The following is a 21,256-nucleotide window of genomic DNA, read 5'->3' on the forward strand; positions in this document are numbered from 1 at the left end:
AGCCACCGCAACGAGAAGCCCACGCACCGCAAAGAACAGTAGCCCCCCACTCGCCGCAACTAGAGAAAGCCTGCGTGCAGCAGCGAAGACCCAATGCAGTCAAAAATAAAAAAATAAAATTTATTTTTTTAAAAAAACAGTTAAGTATATAAACCTTAAGTCATTTTTTAACAGTTAAGTGGTTAAACCCTCCCCACACACATATACATACACACACAGACACAAGGCAACATAAAATAAAATAACCTTTTTTTTCTTGTTTCATTTGATCACGATTAAGATCAAATCAGAACTTATGTATTTGAAAAAGAAAAGAATAAAATAATTGCTTTATGGTAAATATAATTGCTAAATCTTATGTAATTACTTCATAAACAAAATCTTCAGAGAAATACAAACCCACTATCAAAGTCTAATTTAAATTTAGTTTCTCAAAAGATGTCCTGATCCAGAAAAGAAGAGCTTATTTCTATATATAAATAGATAACTCAAAAGCAAATTGGATTCCCCACTGTAAGGACCCAGGGCTCCTTGGAGTATGGCTGATTCCATGACTGAGATGTGCAAAAAGAGAGGAAATACTCCAAAAAAATTATGAGAGTATGTCAAAAAGACACAGAAGCCAGGGTAGAAACGCTCCCACTGGACAAACCTGGGACAATCTGAGCATCAAAATAAATAAAGGCAGTAATGTAGTATAACCCATTGAGTAAGATAGGAAGTACATAAGTCCATATTGATAACAGATAGATAAAAGGATGCTTCTGCCTTAAAACAGAACACCTACTGACATAAAGAAATGGAGTCAGAAAATAACCATTTTGCAACCATCAATATAAACATCAGCACAGGCAAGAATCATCAATGGATGTTAAATCCAGGAGGGAAATTTCATGAAAATACAGATCTGATTAGAAGCAGGATATATGCTCTATCTCAAAGTTATCCCCACAGACTGCTTATTAGGTGAGAGGGGAAAAATAATAACTATACATTTCTGTGAAGAAACCAGACAACACCGTGACCAGGTAACTAAAACTTAACATCACCAATGAGGGGCAGACCGATAACAGGTACTTCAATATCATACCCTGAGAAAGATACAAAATCCCCCGCTGGGGATGCATAACCTGAATCTAATTATGAGGAAACATCAGACAAAACCAAATTGAGAATACTCTATGAAATATATAGCCTGTATTCTTCAAAAATGTCAATACAATGAAAGAGAAAGGCTAAGATACTGTTCCAGATGAAAGGAGACTGAAGAGATCTGACAACTAAATGCAATTTGCAATCCTGGCCTGGATCCTATGGGGAGAATGCTACAAAGAAACAAATGCTATTACTGGGACAAACTGACAAAACTGGAATAGGGGCTATAGATTAGATAGATTAGATAATACAGTATTATCAATGTTAGATTTCCTGAATCTGATGACTGTATTGTGATAATGCAAAAGAATACAATACACAGTGAATATTTAGAGACTTGGGCATAATACATTCAATTTACTTTCAAGTGATTCAGAAAAGAGCACTAAAGCAAATGCAACAAAATTTTAAAAACTGGTAAATCTGACTAGAGGATATTGAAGAGTTCTCACTACCATTTTTAAAACTTTTCTTTAGGTTTGAAATTCTTTAGGTTTGAAATTATTTCAAAATAAAAAATTTAAATAAAGGCAAACTGGGATGTCAAAAAGTGGTAAAGTAAAAAAGTGATTTATTCTGATGCCCTATAGCACATATGAATAAGGGAAATGAATACAACAGTGACTCAGACTGGCACACAGCTGCATATAGAACTTCCTAAACTCTCAATTCTCTAGAAAAAGAAAAAAACAATTTTTTTTTTTTGGCCACACCGTGCAGCATGTGGGATCTTAGTTCCCCAACCAGGGATTGAACCTGTGCCCCCTGCATTGGGAGCACAGAGTCTTAACCACTGGACTGCCAGGGATGTCCCAAGAAAAAAATTTGTTTAGTAACCACATAAACACTAAGATGCTGATCCTGTATACCCTCAGGAAAACACAGAAACCTATGATTTCATGTTAACACAGTCCACACTGAGGGACTCTCCCTTCATCCAGCAAACCATAAGCTCCTCACAGGCAGGCCTTAAGGTCCTGCTCTTTGTTTTAACTCAAGCACCGACACAGTGCCTGAAATACAGTACTCATACTTGTTGAATAAATGATGAATGTTTAGAAAGAGGAACAAAAGTCTACATTTTATCAAAACTGGGAGGAAGAGAAAAAAAAGGAGAAGACATCTAAATAGGGTATATATTATTTAAAATGCATTTTAAAGTATGAACATTTTCAAACCTCATAAAAGGAGAACAATATTATTACTACACATACACCTATCACTCCAACACAACAATTATCAGGATTATTCCACACTTGCTTCATCTAACTCATCTCTCCCATCCTTTCTTTGCTCTGAAGTATTTTTAAACGAATACCAAACAAATTTCTCTTCCTCATTCTTCAGTCTCCATCTCTAAAAATGGGCATTTTCTTACATAAACATAATGCCATTAGCATCCCTCACAAAACTAACAATAATTCCTTGAAATCATCTAATACCTATCTACATTCAAATTTCCTCCAAAGTGCTTCAAAAATTACTTTCTACAGTTGGTTTGAGTCGGGATTTAAACAATGTCAACACACATTTGGTTACTACACATAAGTATTTTTAACCTTCCTTTTACAATTGTCTATCAGTAATTATGAAAAAGCCTAACAGACAAACCAAACAATTAATTCACAATTGTAGATTCTCCAGAATCAAACCCAATCTAATGTATTTACTGCTTGCTTTGTCTGCAGCACTCTTCCTCCAGATTGCCACTGTGGCTGACTCTTTTTAATCACTGATCGCAAATCAAGTATTACCTCTAAAAAGAGGCCCTTTCTAACCTCTCAATGCACAGTAGAGCCCCACTTTCATTCATTCTCCATTACATGCCCCTATTTTCTTCATGGCACTTACCACTACATAAAGCTATTCTGCTTATTGTTTCCCCTAATAAAATATCCACTGCATGAAGGCAGAGTGCCTTCTTCACTGAAGGCCAAGAATAATGCCAAGAACATGAGACAATCAATAAATACTTACAGAATGATTAAATAGTAATGCAGTACCTCTATCTAAAATGTAAGCTCAGTTTAGTATTTGTTTTTAAACATTTGTAGCTCACTCACTGCTCACGTCATGGTATAAATTGAGTACCTGCAGAAACTTGGGCCAGCTGTTACCAAAACACTATGGGATGCAGCAAAGAAAGAACAGAGGTGTAAGGCATTCAAATGCATTTCTGGAAATTCACTCAACAATGATTACGGGTTTCTGAAAGAAAAATTACTCAGGATGATTTAAAGAGCATTAGCAGGAGTAAAAGTTTCATTTTTTAGTATCACATGAGAGCTAATCATGAGTAATATCTACAATGGGACAGAAGCATTATCTAGAACAACAAACATGGCTCAATCATTTGTTTTGTTTCGTCTTTTGTTCCCCCTGTCTCTAATATATACATACCATGAAGGAATTAATACTCTCAGTACAGCATTTCTTTCTGGGGACTGGATCACGATGAATACGATTAATACCAAAAACGCCTAACTAAAAATGCAAACCATTAAAATTGGGACCTAGAGAAAACTAGAGTTACCTATCCCACACTTCTCATTTAACAGCTGAGAGAGATCTGAAGCCCCGGATGGATGGTCATCCACAAAGTCACAGGTCTAATGAATAGCAAGCAAAGCTAGATTTAAAATCCAGATCTCCTGTCTCTAGCCCTATACTCTTTATGTATAATAATGTCACCCATAGAATGTTAATATCAAGTTATAACATACTTTACCATCATTTTTAGTACTGTCACTTTTTTTTTTTCCTATTGAAATCCTAGCCACCAGGGGAAATGTCAAAACAAGGGCACATATAATTACGCTCTAAGTAAAGCATGTTACAGAAACCCCTCTTTGACAAAATAATACAAGAAGCATCTAAAATTTTTAATTGGTTTGATTCAATGAGGTTTTTATTCCACATTTTAAATTTTAAAGTGAAAATAACTATTTAGGAATATCTGTTGACTATTCCTTTGCTTTAGACGAGTAAATTGCTGACCTCTTATCTTAAAGATCAGTATAGCTATTTTTCAATTATCTGTAGAAATAGAGTACTGAAGTGAAATTTGTCAAGGTATAACCTCCACTGCGATGCATTTTTCACCAAAATGAAATTATTTTTACTATATCTTTCGTCAAAAACCAACTCTAGTGAAAGAACTAATATGCAAGTGACCAAAAGACACCAAACAAAAGGGAAAAAGTGACAGAAGGATCCATATACACAAGATACAGCTTCCCTGATGTACAAGGAGAAACTCTAATCTTCCTAGTTTCCCTACAATATTGTTCAGACCAATTCATAAATACCCTCACCAGTTCTTAGAATACTACTCTGAATTGTAGAGGCAAACAAATGCACAGGAGAGAGATGTCATTTGTCCAAGGTTAAATGACAAGAGATGGACAAAAGTAAAATAATTCAAGGCTTTAAAAAAAAAAATTTAAGATTCTTTTCAAAGTGAAAGGGTTTCTTTCTCACCCTACTTGTTTTGTCTCACAAACACGACCAAACACTACTGTTTTGTATGAAAAAATAACCTGGTTCACACTGACATGAAAATTTTTACTAAAAAACATATAGTAATGAAATATCAAAATGTAGATTTTTCATCCTAATAAAACCAAGTAAAACCAGTATTATAAAACTTCTATGTAATACCTTAATCACATACTAACATTTGAAAGCAATGACACAAAAAACAAAAATGGGAAAGGAAATGGAACCTTAGCTTATCTTTTCCCCAGTCTGTTCTTTTTGGTTGAAGAGGTCCCTAAAACAAGAAAATTAAACATAAAACACCAAATGAAATAAAGTTTGGATTAAGTCAGGTTCAAAAAGCTTTATGAACTATGAAATGAAGTCTATGTCAGCTGGCATTTTACCACCCTAGAGAGTTCTAAATTCATACTGCACATAAACCAAGAAACAGGAAAGCATGCAATACAATGGAATCACCCCACACTACAAACATGAACAAATTAAATGAATACCCTATACTTCCTGGTATTTTTAAACGGTAAAACTTAGACGTGCGTTAAGAACTTATCTGTAAAGATCTACTATAACCTATTTAAGAACTATGGTAACAAACCTCTATTTCTGCAGCATAGAACAAATATTTCCAACTACAACATTGTTACTGACTCTGATAAATTCTCTAAAAACAGTAACAAAAATATCAAGCTTCTTTTTTAATGACCAACCAGCCAACTCTATACAAAAATCTGACGGGTCTGTATCTCAGCTGTTCTGCGGTCTACGTTTCCTTCATCACAGAAGAAGGCAACTCCCTAACCGTCAGGGCTGACTTAGCGCCCTCCAACACCCTGGGTGCGGGTTACCTTCATCACTCCATTGTCAAATCGCACTCCCACGCCTCAGTCCTCAGCCCCCATCCTAAGACTCTAGGGAGAGTCAAAAAAGGGAAAGAAATCCCTTCACCCACAGCCCCTTACTGAGGGGGGTGGGTGTGTCTGTAGACAAATGCTTTGCTCAAACACAATTAAATCTTCTGCAGAGACCCAGACCCTAAGTCACTACGGAGCCAGCAATAACCGGCCGGTCGCCGACCCCAGCCTTCCGCGGCCGCAGCCCTTCCTCTTTCTCCCCTCCAGCCCGGCCCCTCCCCCGTTGCGCGCACGCGCGGCCTCCAATCGATCCCCTCCCCCCGCCCTCCTCACCTTAATCATTAGCAACCCTCTTCCCAGGCTCCGGGAATCACTGGCCCAGGAAGGAAGACAGGAGATGTAAGGGGGGAAGAGGATGCGTCGAGAGCCAGTGATCCGCGCCTCGGATGTTGGCCTAATAGGCCCCGACAGTCAAGAGCAGCGTCTGTCACCGCCACCAAAACTGTACGAGCGGCAGCGCCTAGTTCGGCCCAGCTGACCCGGCTTGGGTTCAGAATGCCTAATTTGGTCCCACGGGAACTCCTTCCCCGAAGCTGCGGGCGTTTCTATGCTGCGCAGACCGAACACCTCGCCACCGTCGCCGCCACTGCTGCTGCTCTCCGGCCGCCGCCGCCTAACCAATCCCTCCTCTACCGAGCGAGCACGACACTGGGGGCTTTACGACAGTTCGCAAAGTGAGAGCGCAGTAGCTTTCTCGCCGCCATTAACATCTGTTTGTTTCTGCGCTTGCTCAGATTCTCGTTTCTCACCGTGCCGCCCCCTCTTCCCGGAGTCTGCCCCTTCGAACTCGCTTTAACAGTTTGTTGGCGAAACGGAGCGATGTCACAGAGCTCGTTAGTTTATTTTCCTTGGTGAAATGCGGTCAGTATTTAAACAAAATGCTGACTACGTCTTGGCTGATTTTTTTCATAACTAAAAGTTACAACTAACCACAGAATTATTGACAGTACTTAAGGTAACAAACAAAAACATCGTGGTTTAGTGTCTTTCGCAGCAAATGATACTGAAATCATACTTGCCAATGACATGGAGATCATGGTACCTCACGGTTAAGGTGAATTTGCTTCCGAAATCAGATGAAAAGTGATAGGTATCCTGGGAACTAACTGTACAATCACATACGCCTTCTTATTTTATAAAAATCAGTAGATAGCAAATGCTTCATTACGTGCGTTAGGAGGATGTAGGGGAAAAGGATGTAGGCTTTGGAATCAGTCAAACTTCCTTTCAAATTTCAGTGATGCCAGACTTAGAGAATGAACTTACGGTTGGGGGTGGGGGGGGAATAGGCTGGGAGTTTGGGATTGACATGTACACACTGCTATGTGTAAAATAGATAACCGACAAGGACCTACTGTATAGCACAGGGAACTTTGCTCAATATTCTGTAATCTAAATGGGAAAAGAATTTGAAAAAGAATTCTAAAAGTTAAAAAAATCCCAGTGATGCCAATTAACAGCTAGCTGTCTAATTGATTAGACCTTTGTAAATCTGTTTCCAGAAAGGAAGGATGGGAGAGAAGGAGGAAGGGAGAGAGAGAGGGAGAAAAGAAAAGAAAGAAAATGTCAATTTTACCTCAATTTAAAAAAATAAAAGCATATTTAAAACAAAAACAAAAATACCTCAGTTTCCTCCTCTGTAAACTGAGGTAACATCATTTCTCTTAAAGGGTTCTTGTGAGATTAAGACAGTTCACATAACGCTTCAAACATTAGTTACCAATTAAGTGTTCAATAAACATTAATTCCCTCCCTTTGTCATCAGCTTGTCTTTCTCAATACCCTTTCCTGTGTTTGTTCATGTTCTCCATATTGTTCAGTGAAGAAAATATTTTAAAATGATAATGATAATAAACAAGAAAGGGTAGCAGATCGTGTGGGGAGACCAGAAGAGCATTGGACTAGGATTTTTCCTCAATCCTCCTATTTTCTCACTCTAAATAAAAAATTCTTCCTGAACTATCTTATCTACTGCCATGGTTTTAGCTGTTATCAACTTATGACTTCTCAAAGCCATGTATTTCCAGACCGAACCATTCTCTAAAGCTCTTGACCTATGTGCTTCAAAAAGGTATACACTAGCCACATGTAGCTGCTGAGCACTTGAAATGTGGCTAGTACAAACTGAGAAGTGCTGTAAGTGAAATCTATGCATCCAATTTCAAAGATACAATACAAAAAATTATTAAAATCTCAATAACTTTTAATGTTGATTACATGTTGAAATAATAATTTGGCTATATTGGGTTAAATCGATGGTTCTCAAACAGGGGTGATTTGGTACCATCTCCTCCCCCCGAGACATTTAACAATATCTGGAGACATTTTTGGTTGTCACAACTTGTGTGGGGAGGGAGCTATTGGCAACTACTAACAAGAGGCCAGGCATGCTGCTAAACATCCTACAATTCACAGGATAGCCCTACACAACAAAGAATTCTCTGGCACAAAATGTTAATAGTGCAGTCGAGAAATCCAAGGTTAAGTAAAATATACTATTAAAATTAAATTAACCTATTTCTTTTACTTTTTAAAATATGGCTACCAGAAAATTTTAAATTACATTTGTAACTCACATTATACTTCTGTTGGACAGCGTTGACTGGGATCTAGACCCATATGGCTGTTTACTGTATATGTCATTTCCACTTTAATGTGCCACAGGCATCTCTAACATATCATGTCCAAAATAAATAAATGAATGTACGTATACGGTGTTTAAACCCCACCCATCTCAGTCTTCCCTGTCTCAATCAATAGGACCAAGTTATCTAACTAGGAACATAATGGTCATCTTTGATGACTCTTCTTCACTCCCTACCTCTAATTAGTGAATAAGTCCTTCCAATTCTGCCAATGAAATATCTCATATATCGAAAATCGACCCATTCCTCTCTGTACTCTGCACCAGTCCAGGTTTTTAGTGTATTTAGAACTATTCATTTATCAAGTACTTACTATGTGCTAGACATTGTGCTGCACATTGTGAGTACTAGGTACATAACCACTGCTTTACTTGAAGTAGTTTACAAGACCCAGAAAGCAAACCCACAATTTACACTGCAATGTGGAAGGTAAAGGACGGTACACTCACGTTCTGAGAACACGAAGATGAAACACTGTAGTTAAACCAAGAGAAGATGAAACACTGTAGTCAAACATGTAGTCAAACATTAAACCAAAATTTAATGTTTAAATTTTGCAACATGAATGAAGACAGTTAAATAAAGCAAATAGAGAGGGCATTGCAGGCAGAAAGATCAGCACGTGCTAAGCTACAGAATCCTCTAGTTGAAACAGCATGAAACAAATTCTTTACTAGGATCGACTGAATGTGTCATGCAAGGAAACTATCAAAAGATGAGGGAAGCAAAGTAGATAGAAATATATTAAGTAAGGTTTTTGCTAGGATAAGGAATTTGAACTATTTTATATTTAAAACTATGAGAAGCTATTAAAGGAAATCAATCAGAGGAATAAAAATCACATTTGACTGTTAGAGACACCATTATATAAGCAGAGTAGAGGAAAGATTGGAGAAGGGCAAGAGTAGAGGGGCAAGGACCAGTTGGAATTGCAGGTAAAAAGTGATGAGGGTAGTAGAAATGGGAGTAAGAAGCAAGGGACAGATACAGAAGATAAGAAGATTGAATAACTAAGTGGTTATAGGAGGTGAAGGAGGAGAATCTCAGAGGCTTCCAGATTTATGGTAAGTGGTTGGGTGGTGGCACCATTCAAGAAAGAGACACAGGCTTGAAAAACCCAACTTTGGGGGTTTGGGACTTTCAATTGCATGGGATGAGGGAGGAGGTTGAGAGAAAGGAAAGTATTACTTCTTTTGGGGGCAAGTTGAGTTTGAGATACCTAACATTTACCCAAAGTGGAGATTCCGGTTAAGCCGTTCATCATATGTGTCTGAAGCTTAGGAGAGAGGTCTGGGCTGAAGAGAGAGATTTGGACTCATTAACTTATATGTGATAGCCAAAACAATAGTTTTGATGAGGTCACACAGAGCATAAATGAGAGGAGACAGATACCTGGGGAAGTCTGGTATTTTAAGAGTCGAAGAATGAAAAGAAGTCCCAGAAGGATATGGATGGGCCAGAACAAAGGGAGAAACAGGTAACGAACAGGACCAGTGAGAAAAAAGTTTCAATAATGAAGTGAGTAATGAAGGGTATGTTTGGCAGTATGGAGCAGTTTCGGCAACTGGTCTACATTTTAGAACACAGGTCCTCAATTGGGGTTGATTTTGACCCCCAGGGGTTATTTGACAGTGTCTGGAGATATTTCTTTATAACTAGGTAGATGTTACTGACATCTAGCAGTTTGAAGCAAGGAATGCTGCTAAATATCCTACACAGGACAGCGCCCCCAGCAAAGAATTATCCGACTCAAAATGCCAATAATATTCCAACTGAGAAGTCCTGGTTTAGAAAGGACGGAACAGTGTAGTTATACAAGGATCAGTACTTTGTCATGAAATTGGTAGTAAATGGAAAAAGAAAGACACATATCAAGCAGGATATGGAATTTTTAAAAGGCGGAGACTTGAATCCTATTGGTATATTGACGGGAACAGAGCCCGCTGAGAAAGAGAGGTGAATGATCATGGAAATAAAGAAATGTTCAATGGAAGCAGAGGAAATGGGATTCAAAGGTCAGATGGAAGAATTAGCCTTAGATAGGAGAAGGGCTAGTCCTTTCACTGAAGCAGGTGGGGAGGATGAGGAAGTGATTGTATAAATGAATTAAGTTTGTTAGCTTCAGGGAGCAAACAAACTCAGGCTTGCTCATTGAATGGCCTTGATATCTCTGTGAAATGTGAGGTAAGGCCATCTACTAAGACATCAGGTTTGGAAATGGCTTGGTGGAGAGTAATGAGAAGAGGTAGACTTAAAAAAATCAGAATAGTCACTAACATGATGGCAGGGCAGACAGCAGATGGGCAACAAATCAAAGGCAGGAAGCCCAGAGCAGAAAAGGGGTGAGACTGAAAGGACAGGTGCCACGGGTTGTATTTAGGGGAATAATAGCATATTATAGGGGTGGGAGATATCTCTCATCTGAATTACACACAATAGTTTCCTGATTTCTATGTTTCTACTCCACGAGCAACACCCTACCACTCCCAAATCCACCTTCAACCACTACCAGAGTATGGCAGAAACTGAGACACTAAGTTAAAATTCTTCAGTGATCCTCCATCACCTTCAGGATAAAATCCAAAATCCTTAGCTTGGCAAATAAAGCTCTTCAAAATCGAGATTCTCCAGAGCCATTTCACACCACCTCTTTCTACAATCCTACTCCTTGCCCCCACTTAGACTTCAGCAGACTTCTCAAACTCCTTGCATTCTCTAGAAAACGTATACTGTTCCAAAATCTTCCTGCCTTTGCACCTACTATTCCTTCTGTGCAAATACCCTCCCCCTCTCCCCCCGCCACACCCCTGCTTCATCTGCTTAGCAAACGCTTATCCATTCCTCAAAGCCTTCCTCCTTGAAGCATTTCCATACCTCTCTCCTCCACTCCCACAACAGACCTAATAATTACTCTGACTTTTGTACTCTCTTCAGTCTTTGTATATACTTCTATTAGAAGTATTATAATTATTTATATACATACCTGTCTGTTCCAAAAACTGAGATCAAAAAAAATATATATATATAATGTCCTTCTCTCTTTAGTAGAAAAATATCACTCAAAAGTATTTACTGAACTTAACTGAATAAGAAGATTGGGGTTCTACAGACTTGTGGTTGCCAAGGGGGTGGGGGGGTGGGGGGAGGTTTGGAGTGGGAGTGTGGGATTAGCAGATGCAAACTATTATACATGGAATGGATAAACAACAAGGTCCTACCGTATAGCACAGGGAACTATAGTCAATATCCTGTGATAAACCATAAAGGAAAAGAATATGAAAAAGAGTATATATATATATATGTATAACTGAATCACTTTTCTGTACAGCAGAAATTAACACAACATTGCAAATCAACTATACTTCAATAAAAACTAATATGTAAAAAATGAATAACTAATAAGAACCTGCTGTATAAAAAAATAAATACAATAAAATTTAAAAATTAAAAAAAAGATTGGGGTTCTAGTCTTAATTCTGCACTAAGAAAATAGAAATTCTTAGTCTTAATCAAATCATTTGAACTCTTCCAAAAATTAATTTTACTTACTGTGAAAAGATCAGGGCTATTCAACATATAATCCAAACCAAATTCTGCCTGCTGGGAACTGCAGCAAAGTAATGTTTACCAAATTAGTCTGCACACGTGGGCCAGTAGTGCCTAACTATCTGGCAGACAAGAATTTAAGGAGCTTGTTCTAAACATGGAAATACTGAGCTGTATTAATGGATCACCTGCAATAAATGGGAAAAAAGGAAATTTTCTACAAATTATCGAAGTCACAGGGAAAGACTTGTATGCCCACCAACCATTGCATAAATACTATAACTCTATAACGTTTGCAAGTGAGAGTATGCTTATGTGGTCAGCTTTGTGAGCTCTTTGGAAGAAAATGAAACAAAGATTGGAGATTTAATGCAATGAGGGGATTTGGGGAACTTGTTGAAAATATTTACTAAAATATTTCCTCAGATGAAAAGTTTGGGGAAGAATTAAAAGGATCTAAGAAGTGCACTGGTCAGAACACTTAGTGATTCACCACATTTTACTTTCTTATTGATGTACCAAGGTATCACTGGAACTTGAAACTAAAAGGAAAATTTTATAGATTCCACAGCACTGCTGATTTAGTTGAGGCAAGGCAGGTCCTCATTAAAATTTTATATTAAAAAAATTTTTTATATATATAATTTGATTTCAGACTATAAGCTTGCAAACAGAGACTGTGTTTAGCTTGAAGATTACAATCTTTATTATACATACAGAGTGACAGAGACAGAAAAACAGAAACAGAAAGTGAGGAGTCATTAGGCACAGCACTTATTTCCTACTGCTAAACTGCTTTGAAGTCAATGAAATCATTTTGAAAAATTGAGGAGCCCTTTGGTGGAATGATAACTTCAAAAGATAGGATAATTTTCATGAATATATATCATTTTTTAAAGTTTCTCTGTCTTTGGAATGTAACCTTCAAGGTATATTTGAATTGTCAAGCACTAATACTATCTGTGTGGCTCAGATTTTGAAAAACAGAAGTAACAAATTATGGACTAACAAGGAGACACAGTATGCCTGGAATTTGGCAGACAAGCATTTGAAACTTCGAGTATCCTGAAATATTTCTGGCTATCTGGCCAAATTCTGGGCATGCTTGAGGCCACGTGGTTCTGTGAAAGTATATTTTTAAAATAAAACCGTAGAAAAATAAAAGAGAAAGCCACCATTCACCTATGGTTATGTAAGCCTAGCATCACACTGAGGTTTCCAGATTGATTGACAACTGTTCTCAGAATAGTTTAGTCTGTTAATTACTAGTATTTTCATACACTTTGTCAAAATTGGTCACAGGCTTACCAATTAACTTTTACAATAAGTTGTTTTAACTCTTTTTAGAATGTTTTTGCAATTCAAAAAAATTTTTATTTATTATTTATTGATTTATTTATATTTTTATTTTTGGCTGCATCGGGTCTTAGTTGCAGCACACGGGGTCTTTGCTGAGGCACGCGGGATCTTTCCTTTTGGCGTGAGGGCTTCTCTCTAGTTGTGGCATGCAGTTTTCTCTTCTGCAGTTGTGGCACACGGGCTCCAGAGCGTATGGGCCCTGTAGTTTGCAGCACACGGGCTCTCTAGTTGAGGCACTCAGGCTCTGTAGTTGTGGTGCGCGGGCTTAGTTGCCCCGCGGCATGTGGGATCCTAGTTCCCTGACCGGGGATCAAACCCGGGTCCCCTGCACTGGAAGGTGGATTCTTTACCACTGGACCACCAGGGAAGTCCCCTGCAATGTTTTTAAAAACCATAATTTCTAAAGGGTTCACTTCTGTAAGCAGTAAACAAAACTTTAAAAGTTTAAGATCATAACTAGTGGGAAGCAGCCGCACAGCACAGGGAGATCAGCTCGGTGCTTTGTGACCACCTAGAGGGGTGGGATGGGGAGGGTGGGAGGGAGGGAGATGCAAGAGGGAAGAGAAATGGGAACATATTGTATATGTATAACTGATTCACTTTGTTATAAAGCAGAAGCTAACACACTATTGTAAGGCAATTAAACTTCAATAAAGATGTTAAAAAAAAAAAAAGTTTAAGATCATTAAAAAGTTAGTCTTATACTCTCCAAAGTCCCTTAAAGCTCTAACATTTCATGATTTGCTTCAGACCTAATAAGATTTATGTTAATGCTGTGAATATTACAGTTTTAAGCGTGATTTACAGACTGGTAAATTATTTGCAAATTCAGAACAGGAAGTTAAGATGTTTCTATGTACTTGCTTGTTATTTATAGATTATGTAAAGTTTTCCAGAAGCACTAAATGTTTCCCTAAACTATATTAGTATTTATTTAATTGCCTAACATGTATCTTGACTATGATTTTGGATTATAGGGTTGTAAACAGATTGTGCTTTGTTTAGTTTATAGATTGTACAAATATATCAGTACATTTAAAATACTGATATACTTGGGGAATATTCAAAAGGAAGGATATAGAAGAAGAAAAGAGAATGAAATGAAACTCTCTATGTAATAAGAGGAAATTTTAAAAATATTTAACAACTTGAATCTGAATGCCATTAGTACTCAGGACTTCTGATAAGATTTTAATTATTTTTAACTTTTGATAGGGCATAAGTCACTATTAACACTACTGTTTCAGAAATCTGGAAAGATTGGAGATTTTAGTTTTAGATCTTTTAGGTCTTTACTTTGAAATTTAACTCAAAAATTTTAAGTTGTGAAAATATAAATTGGTCAAAGTTGATGATAACCAAACTATGAAAATGTATTTATTTGGATTATAAGGATAAATAAAATGTTTCTACCCTGAACCCTTCAAACACTAATTTAGGATTGAGTTAAACTAGGAAAGAGTGCCACCTACTGAATCAAAATTATTTAAACACCTCAACATTAAGTTCATTTTCAGAACATCTAAAGTTCTAGCATCAAAGATGTACATTTTAGACAATCTTCATACAGAAAATACCTTCTGAAAAATTATTCAACTAAATATTTCCTTCTAGTAGAAGAATAGCAGACTGGTCATGTGTGTTTATCATGCCCGACATCCACCCGACAAACGACAAAGGAATCAAAATGGTACAAACCCAAAACAACAAGAGAGTGGGAGCAGGTCGTAAGCAAGCAAGTTATTCCACCAAATATGTGGAAGACAGAAACCAGATAGAGAACAGGTGACTGCTGAGGCAGAGTGAAGAAGAAGTTACACCATGAAATACTACCAGAGGGGCTGTACCAATTAGGAAGCTGATACGCTTTGCAGAATACACCAGAGGCTAAAGACTCAGGCCAAAGACAAGGAAGGCTAAGGAAAAATATTTAGAAAATTTAGAAAAGAAAGAGATTAATTGTAAGTCTGTATGTGTCATGGTCAAACCTCTCCACGCCTCTCTTCACCACATAAAGAATGTATAGCATCTAGGATTTGAAGTTCTAGGATAAAAACAAGGGCAGGGAGTTCTGGGGAAAAAAAGAAGGAGAAGAAAACAAAACAAACAGATTGAACTAGTAGAGGAGATCTAGAACAGCTGGTGTGACAGCCCACACTAAATACTTCAATTGGAATACTAATAGGTCCCACCTGCCAACACCTGCCTGGCAGTAGACATCATCCTTTTACACATTTAGTTCTTATACTACATAATTTTAAAACATTTAGTTTTTATACTACATAATTTTAAAATATTTATTGAAAACCAAGATATGCCAGGTATTTGAGGAAAACTTGTAACGTGAAAGGGACCAACCTAACATTAAAAGAAACTGCAGAGAGTAGAGATAATTTAACATAGGGAAGGGGAAAATATTTTAAGCCCACTAATATCCTCAGAAATTTTTAAAAAGTGACACTGCATCCTTATAACAGAAAAAGGATACTATGAAAAAAGCAAGAAAGAATGCTTGGAAATTAAAATGATGATTTCTGAAATTAAACTTCAATAGAAAGTTTGAAAGACAAGAGCAAGAAAATCTTCCAGGATGTAAGACAAAAAAGGAAAGGAATATGAGAGACAAGGTAAGAGTTATAGAGGACCAACCCTAGAGGTAAAATATCCAGTAGAAGTTACAGAAAGGGAGAACAAAGAATATGGAGAGAAGAAATTATGAAAGAAGTAATAAGAAATTTCCCAAACTGAAGAAGATTTCTGAAGTTCTAAAATTGTTTATTCATTCATCTCTTGAGGGACACTCAGGCTGTTTCTACCTTTTGGCTACTGTGAATAACGCTGTTATGAGCATTCATGTACAAGTCTCTGTCTGAGTCCCTGTTTTCAATTCTTTTTGGTGTGTATGATTTCTATGAGTGGAAATGTTGGGTCACACCATCACACTTAGCTTTTTGAGGAACCATTTTCCTCAAACTATTTTCCATAGTGGATGCACAATTTTATATTCCTATTAGCAAAATATGAGAGTTCCAATATCTCCATATCCTGGCCAACACTTGTTATTGTCTGTCTTTTTTATTATAGTCATCCTAGTGGGTGTAAAGTGGCATCTCATTGTGGTCACACTGTTTTACTCTCTTAGTGATTACTTTAGAAATTCCTTAACGAAACCATCTTTACTTAATAAAACCTAATACTGTGGGACTTCCCTGGTGGTGCAGTGGTTAAGAATACACCTGCCAATGCAGGGGACACGGGTTCGATCTCTGGTCCAGGCAGATCTCACGTGCTGCAGAGCAACTAACCCCGCGAGCCACAACTACTGAGCCCGTGTGCCACAACTACTGAAGCCACCGCAATGAGAAGCCCACACACCGCAATGAAGAGTAGCCCCCGCTCGCCACAACTAGAGAAAGCCCGCGTGCAGCAATGAAGACCCAATGCAGCCAAAAATAAATAAATAAATAAATAAATATTTTTAAAAACCTAATATTGTTACCTTTATTATCCTCCTGGGGAAGAATCTATAAACGGTGTAACAGCATTTACCACATACACTCCCAACATGCACACACATCACTTGTGATACTTTTGTCATGTAGTATTGTAATTCTATATCATTTAAATGCTACACTGTTGTTTCTTCACACCCCCTACTTTCACAGTCAATGTGATTTAGATTTATTCTCATAATTATCATTTTCTTTGGTCTCTATCAATTTCTGCATCTGATCTTTCATGCAAGATGATTTTCTTTCTGCATGATGAACCACTTACAGAACATTCTTTAAAGCTTATCTCCTGTTGGCAATATCTCTTATTTTTCTCAAAAATGTATTAATTTTACCCTCTTTATTGAAGTATATCTAGAGGGGTATTTTTTTACAGCACCTTAGAGGTAACATTTCACTGCCTTCTGAAGCTCTTGTCATTGAGATGTCAGTGTTGGGTTTAACTGTAGCTTCTTCGAAGTTAACATCTTTCTTTCTTTTTTTGGCTGTTTTAAGATTTTTATCTCTGTCTCTTTTTTTGTTTTTTTTCCTTTGGCTGCGTTGGGTTTTTGTTGCTGCGCACAGGCTTTCTCTAGTTTTGGTGAGCAGGGGCTACTCTTCGTTGCGGTGCACGGGCTTTCTCTAGTTGTGGTGGCTTCTCTTGTAGCAGAGCATGGGCTCTAGGCGTGTGGGCTTTAGTAGCTGGAGCACGCAGGCTCAGTAGTTGTGGTACATGGGCTCAGTGGCTCCGTGGCACGTGGGATCTTCCCGAACCAAGGATCAAACCCGTGTCCCCTGCATTGGCAGGTGGATTCTGAACCACTGCACCACCAGGGAAGTCCTTTATCTCGTCTCGATTTGCTTAAGTTTTATTTTTATGTGTTTAGTTAAGGATTTATTTTATTGGGCTTTGTAGGGATTCTTTTTTTTTTTTTTTTCAAAGAGTGGCGAGAGTGGACATCCTTGTCTTTTTTTTTTTTAATTTTATTTATTTATTTTATTTATGGCTGTGTTGGGTCTTCGTTTCTGTGCGAGGGCTTTCTCCAGTTGCGGCGAGCGGGGGCCACTCTTCATCGCGGTGCACGGGCCTCTCATTATCGCGGCCTCTCTTGTTGCAGAGCACAGGCTCCAGACGCGCAGGCTCAGTAATTGTGGCTCACGGGCCCAGTTGCTCTGCGGTATGTGGGATCTTCCCAGACCAGGGCTCGAACCCGTGTCCCCTGCATTGGCAGGCAGACTCTCAACCACTGCACCACCAGGGAAGCCCTGTAGGGATTCTTGAATCAGATTATTAACGATCATCTCTTCAAAATATTGCCTCAGATCCATTCTTTCTCTTTTTCTTCTGGGACTTCAGTTGAACATGTTAGGTCTCCTCACTGTATCTGATATATCTCTCTCCCTTTATACTGTATTACCTATTTTTTAATTTCTCCTTGCTTCATTCTGCATAGTTTCTTCTGAAATTTATTTGAGTCACCTAATTTGCTCTTCATTTGTGACTAACCCACTAATCAAAAATTTTAAAATTTGGTATTAAACTTTCACTTCTGGATTTCATTCTCCCCCCCTACATCTGTTATGTCACTTTTTTATAGTTTACAGTTCCCTGCTAAAATTTTCAAGTTTGATTTTATCCCTTGAACGCAATAATCACAGTTTTGTTTTATTTTGTTTTTTTTAGATTAGTTTAGTTTTGCTTTGTTTTTATCTGCGCCTCATAATTCCAATTTCCAGAGTCCCTGTAAATCTTTTTCTGCTATTTGTTTTTCCTGCTGGTTCTAATTCATGGCAGCTTTTGTCTCTTTGTGTGCCTCTTTATCTTTAATTATTTTCAGAATCCTGTGCTTGAAATTTTGTTATAGACATCATCCTAGATCTGTTCCGGTACAAAGGGGTTTTGTATGTATCTGCCAGATGCTCAAGGTGGTCAGCAGTGCCAGACCAAGGTGTGGTTTGCTGCATCACCACGTGATGTGAAGGGAGACAGCAATCCATATCCTTTCCCCCAGAGAATAGACTGTCAAGGCCCTAGCACAAAGTTGGTGAACTCCATCTACCAGTCCTCATTCCTTCAGCCCAGCAAGGCTTCCTTAAGTGCAGCTTAGTCTTTCATTTGCCTTCTTAGGATTGGTGTACATACCTAGGACCAAAGTGCTCCTGAAACTAATGTAACGTTATGTGTCAATTATACCTCAATTTTTTTTTAACATCTTTATTGGAGTATAATTGCTTTACAATGGTGTGTTAGTTTCTGCTTTATAGCAAAGTGAATCAGCTATACATATACATATATCCCCATATCTCCTCCCTCTTCCGTCTCCCTCCCACCCTCCCTATCCCACCCCTCTAGGTGGTCACAAAGCACCGAGCTGATCTCCCTGTGCTATGCAGCTGCTTCCCACTAGCTAGCTATTTTATTTTTTAACATCTTTATTGGAGTATAATTGCTTTAAAATGTGTTACTTTCTGCTGTATGACAAAGTGAATCAGCTATACATATACATATATCCCCATATCTCCTCCCTCTTGTGTCTCCCTCCCACCCTCCCTATCCCACCCCTCTAGGTGGTCACAAAGCACCCAGCTGATCTCCCTGTGCTATGCGGCTGCTTCCCACTAGCTATCTATTTTACATTTGGTAGTATATATAAGTCCATGCCAACCTCTCACTTTGTCCCAGCTTACCCTTCCCCCTCCCCGTGTCCTCAAGTCTGTTCTCTACGTCTGCATCTTTATTCCTGTCCTGCCCCTAGATTCTAAAAAAAAAGTGCTCCTAAATGGCTTATGTCTTTGGACCCCTAACCTCTCCCATATCATGCCTTGTAATTCTTCGCTATAATATTAAATGTTTCATGATTTTTTTTAAATTTACTTTATTTGGTTGTGCTGGGTCTTAGTTGCAGCAGGTGGGCTCCTTAGTTGCAGCTCTTGGACTCTTACTTGTGGCATGCATGTTGGATCTAGTTCCCTGACCAGGGATCGAACCCAGGCCCCCTGCATTGGGAGTGCAGAGTCTTAAACACTGTGCCACGAGGGAAGTCCCCTTTTTAATGATTTTTAAGAAGACTTTATAGCTTACCTATCTTTTTAAGTTACATTCAGTGGGAAGGTAGGTAAAAATTATTTAGTTTACCATAATTTAAAGCCAAGTAACCTGCCTTCAAGTTTTAGTCTTCGGGGTTTCCGTTTAGTTCTCACTGTATGTCACTCTCTCCCTAAGTAATTTTATATGCTACTTCATGTATAAGCTGATATTTCAAAATTTTATATCTTTGTTCACATATTTCTTCTGAGCATCAGATATATATGTTCAACTGCCTATTCTACATCTCCACTTGAGTGTCCCACAGGAACACCCAAACCCAACATACATAGAATTGGATCTGCATCTATATGTCAGTGATTCCAGTCCATATAAATAACATATGTATTCCAGTAATATGTATATTATTTCATTCAATTTCTAAATCTTCCAGCTAGGCATTATCACCAAAGTTTTAGTCTATATTTCCATGATCCCTAGTGAGATTGAATACTTTTCATTTGCTGTCATGCCAGATTTACGGAAAGAGAATCAGAGAGTATAAGTAATTTTCCAAAATCTCTAACTCTACTGTGACCTTCTAAGATCTAAGTCCTTTGTTTTACTCACTTTTGTATGAATGTTTGTTGAATAATTCAATTAAGAGTCATAAAGGGTCTTAAGGATCATCTAGTTGAGTCATCCTATTTTCCACTAGAGAAAAATAAACCCTAGAGAGATCAAGTAGCTTTCCAATATCCCATATCAATTTAGTTAGTAGCAATAATCAATTCTGGTTTTTTCATCTAAGAGTTACTATTGCCTTGAACTGATCATTAAGTGAAGTCAGCTTTATTCACATTTTAAATGAGACAATTATAGCTGAGACAGTTTAAATTACTTGTCCATGGCCAATGTGAAGTGTGAAGGAGTACACAGAGACAAGATGTTTCACGTTAAAAATATTTTTGTTGTTGGAGGAAGCATATTTTCCACTGCTTCACCTTTGGTTTATGCAACAAAACCTGTCTTAACAATGAGATAATGAACTTAGAAATGCAATCTAAAATTTTGAAACTATGACTTTTAAAATGTGAAATACTCACTAATACCTTGCTATAAGTGCTACTTTAAATGAACCATATTTTATTATATTTACTTACGTGTTTAAACATTCCCAATCCTATTCTCTAAAAGTATTTTCAAGAGCTTACATGAACACAAGTAATATCAGGGTAGAAACCTAAATAGAATGAGACTTTAGATAAACAATGAAAAGTAAATGAGGATAGGAAAATTTAGCCAGAGGTAATTATGCAGAAATACATACTGTAGAATCCTGGACAAATTCTAGATAAGAGCCACAAACCTAGCTTTAGATTCCTTTCAGCCAAAGGCAACAGGAAAATGCAGTCAGTTACAAGATTCACAAGTATCAATAAGGTAATATGTCTCAGAAGAAGCAGAAATTTTCCTTACATTGAGACCTGAAAGAAATATTATTAAAGGGACAGTGTGTGACAGTAAACAGCATTCTTAGTAACATGCCTGTAATGATTATCATGGTGAGTTTCATGAAGAGAAAGAAGCTGAGGAGACCTATACCACAGTGAGATCCTCCCGTAG

At 37.8% G+C, this 21,256-nt stretch overlaps 1 protein-coding gene across 10 annotated transcripts in view; it reads right to left on the reverse strand.

The window, feature by feature from the left end:
- RNF111 (ring finger protein 111) overlaps positions 1-5,977 on the reverse strand; it is a 94,871-nt gene extending 88,894 nt beyond the window's left edge. For 7 of the 10 annotated variants that reach the window (XM_057543667.1, XM_057543666.1, XM_057543665.1 and 4 more), the window contains exons 1-2: positions 5,838-5,971; positions 4,881-4,927 (exon numbers count right to left, since the gene is read on the reverse strand). In XM_057543667.1, coding sequence (XP_057399650.1) covers positions 4,881-4,927; positions 5,838-5,846 — 56 coding nt within the window. In that variant the 5' untranslated portion in view covers positions 5,847-5,971. Of the gene's footprint in view, positions 1-4,880; positions 4,928-5,498; positions 5,760-5,837 lie in introns of those variants that run through there. The other 3 variants (XM_057543664.1, XM_007165951.3, XM_057543668.1) reach the window with 3 other exon arrangements.
- Between the last annotated feature and the right edge of the window lie 15,279 nt (positions 5,978-21,256).

Source organism: Balaenoptera acutorostrata, chromosome 3 (genome assembly GCF_949987535.1).
Source record: "Balaenoptera acutorostrata chromosome 3, mBalAcu1.1, whole genome shotgun sequence".
Taxonomy (NCBI): Eukaryota; Metazoa; Chordata; class Mammalia; order Artiodactyla; family Balaenopteridae; genus Balaenoptera; species Balaenoptera acutorostrata.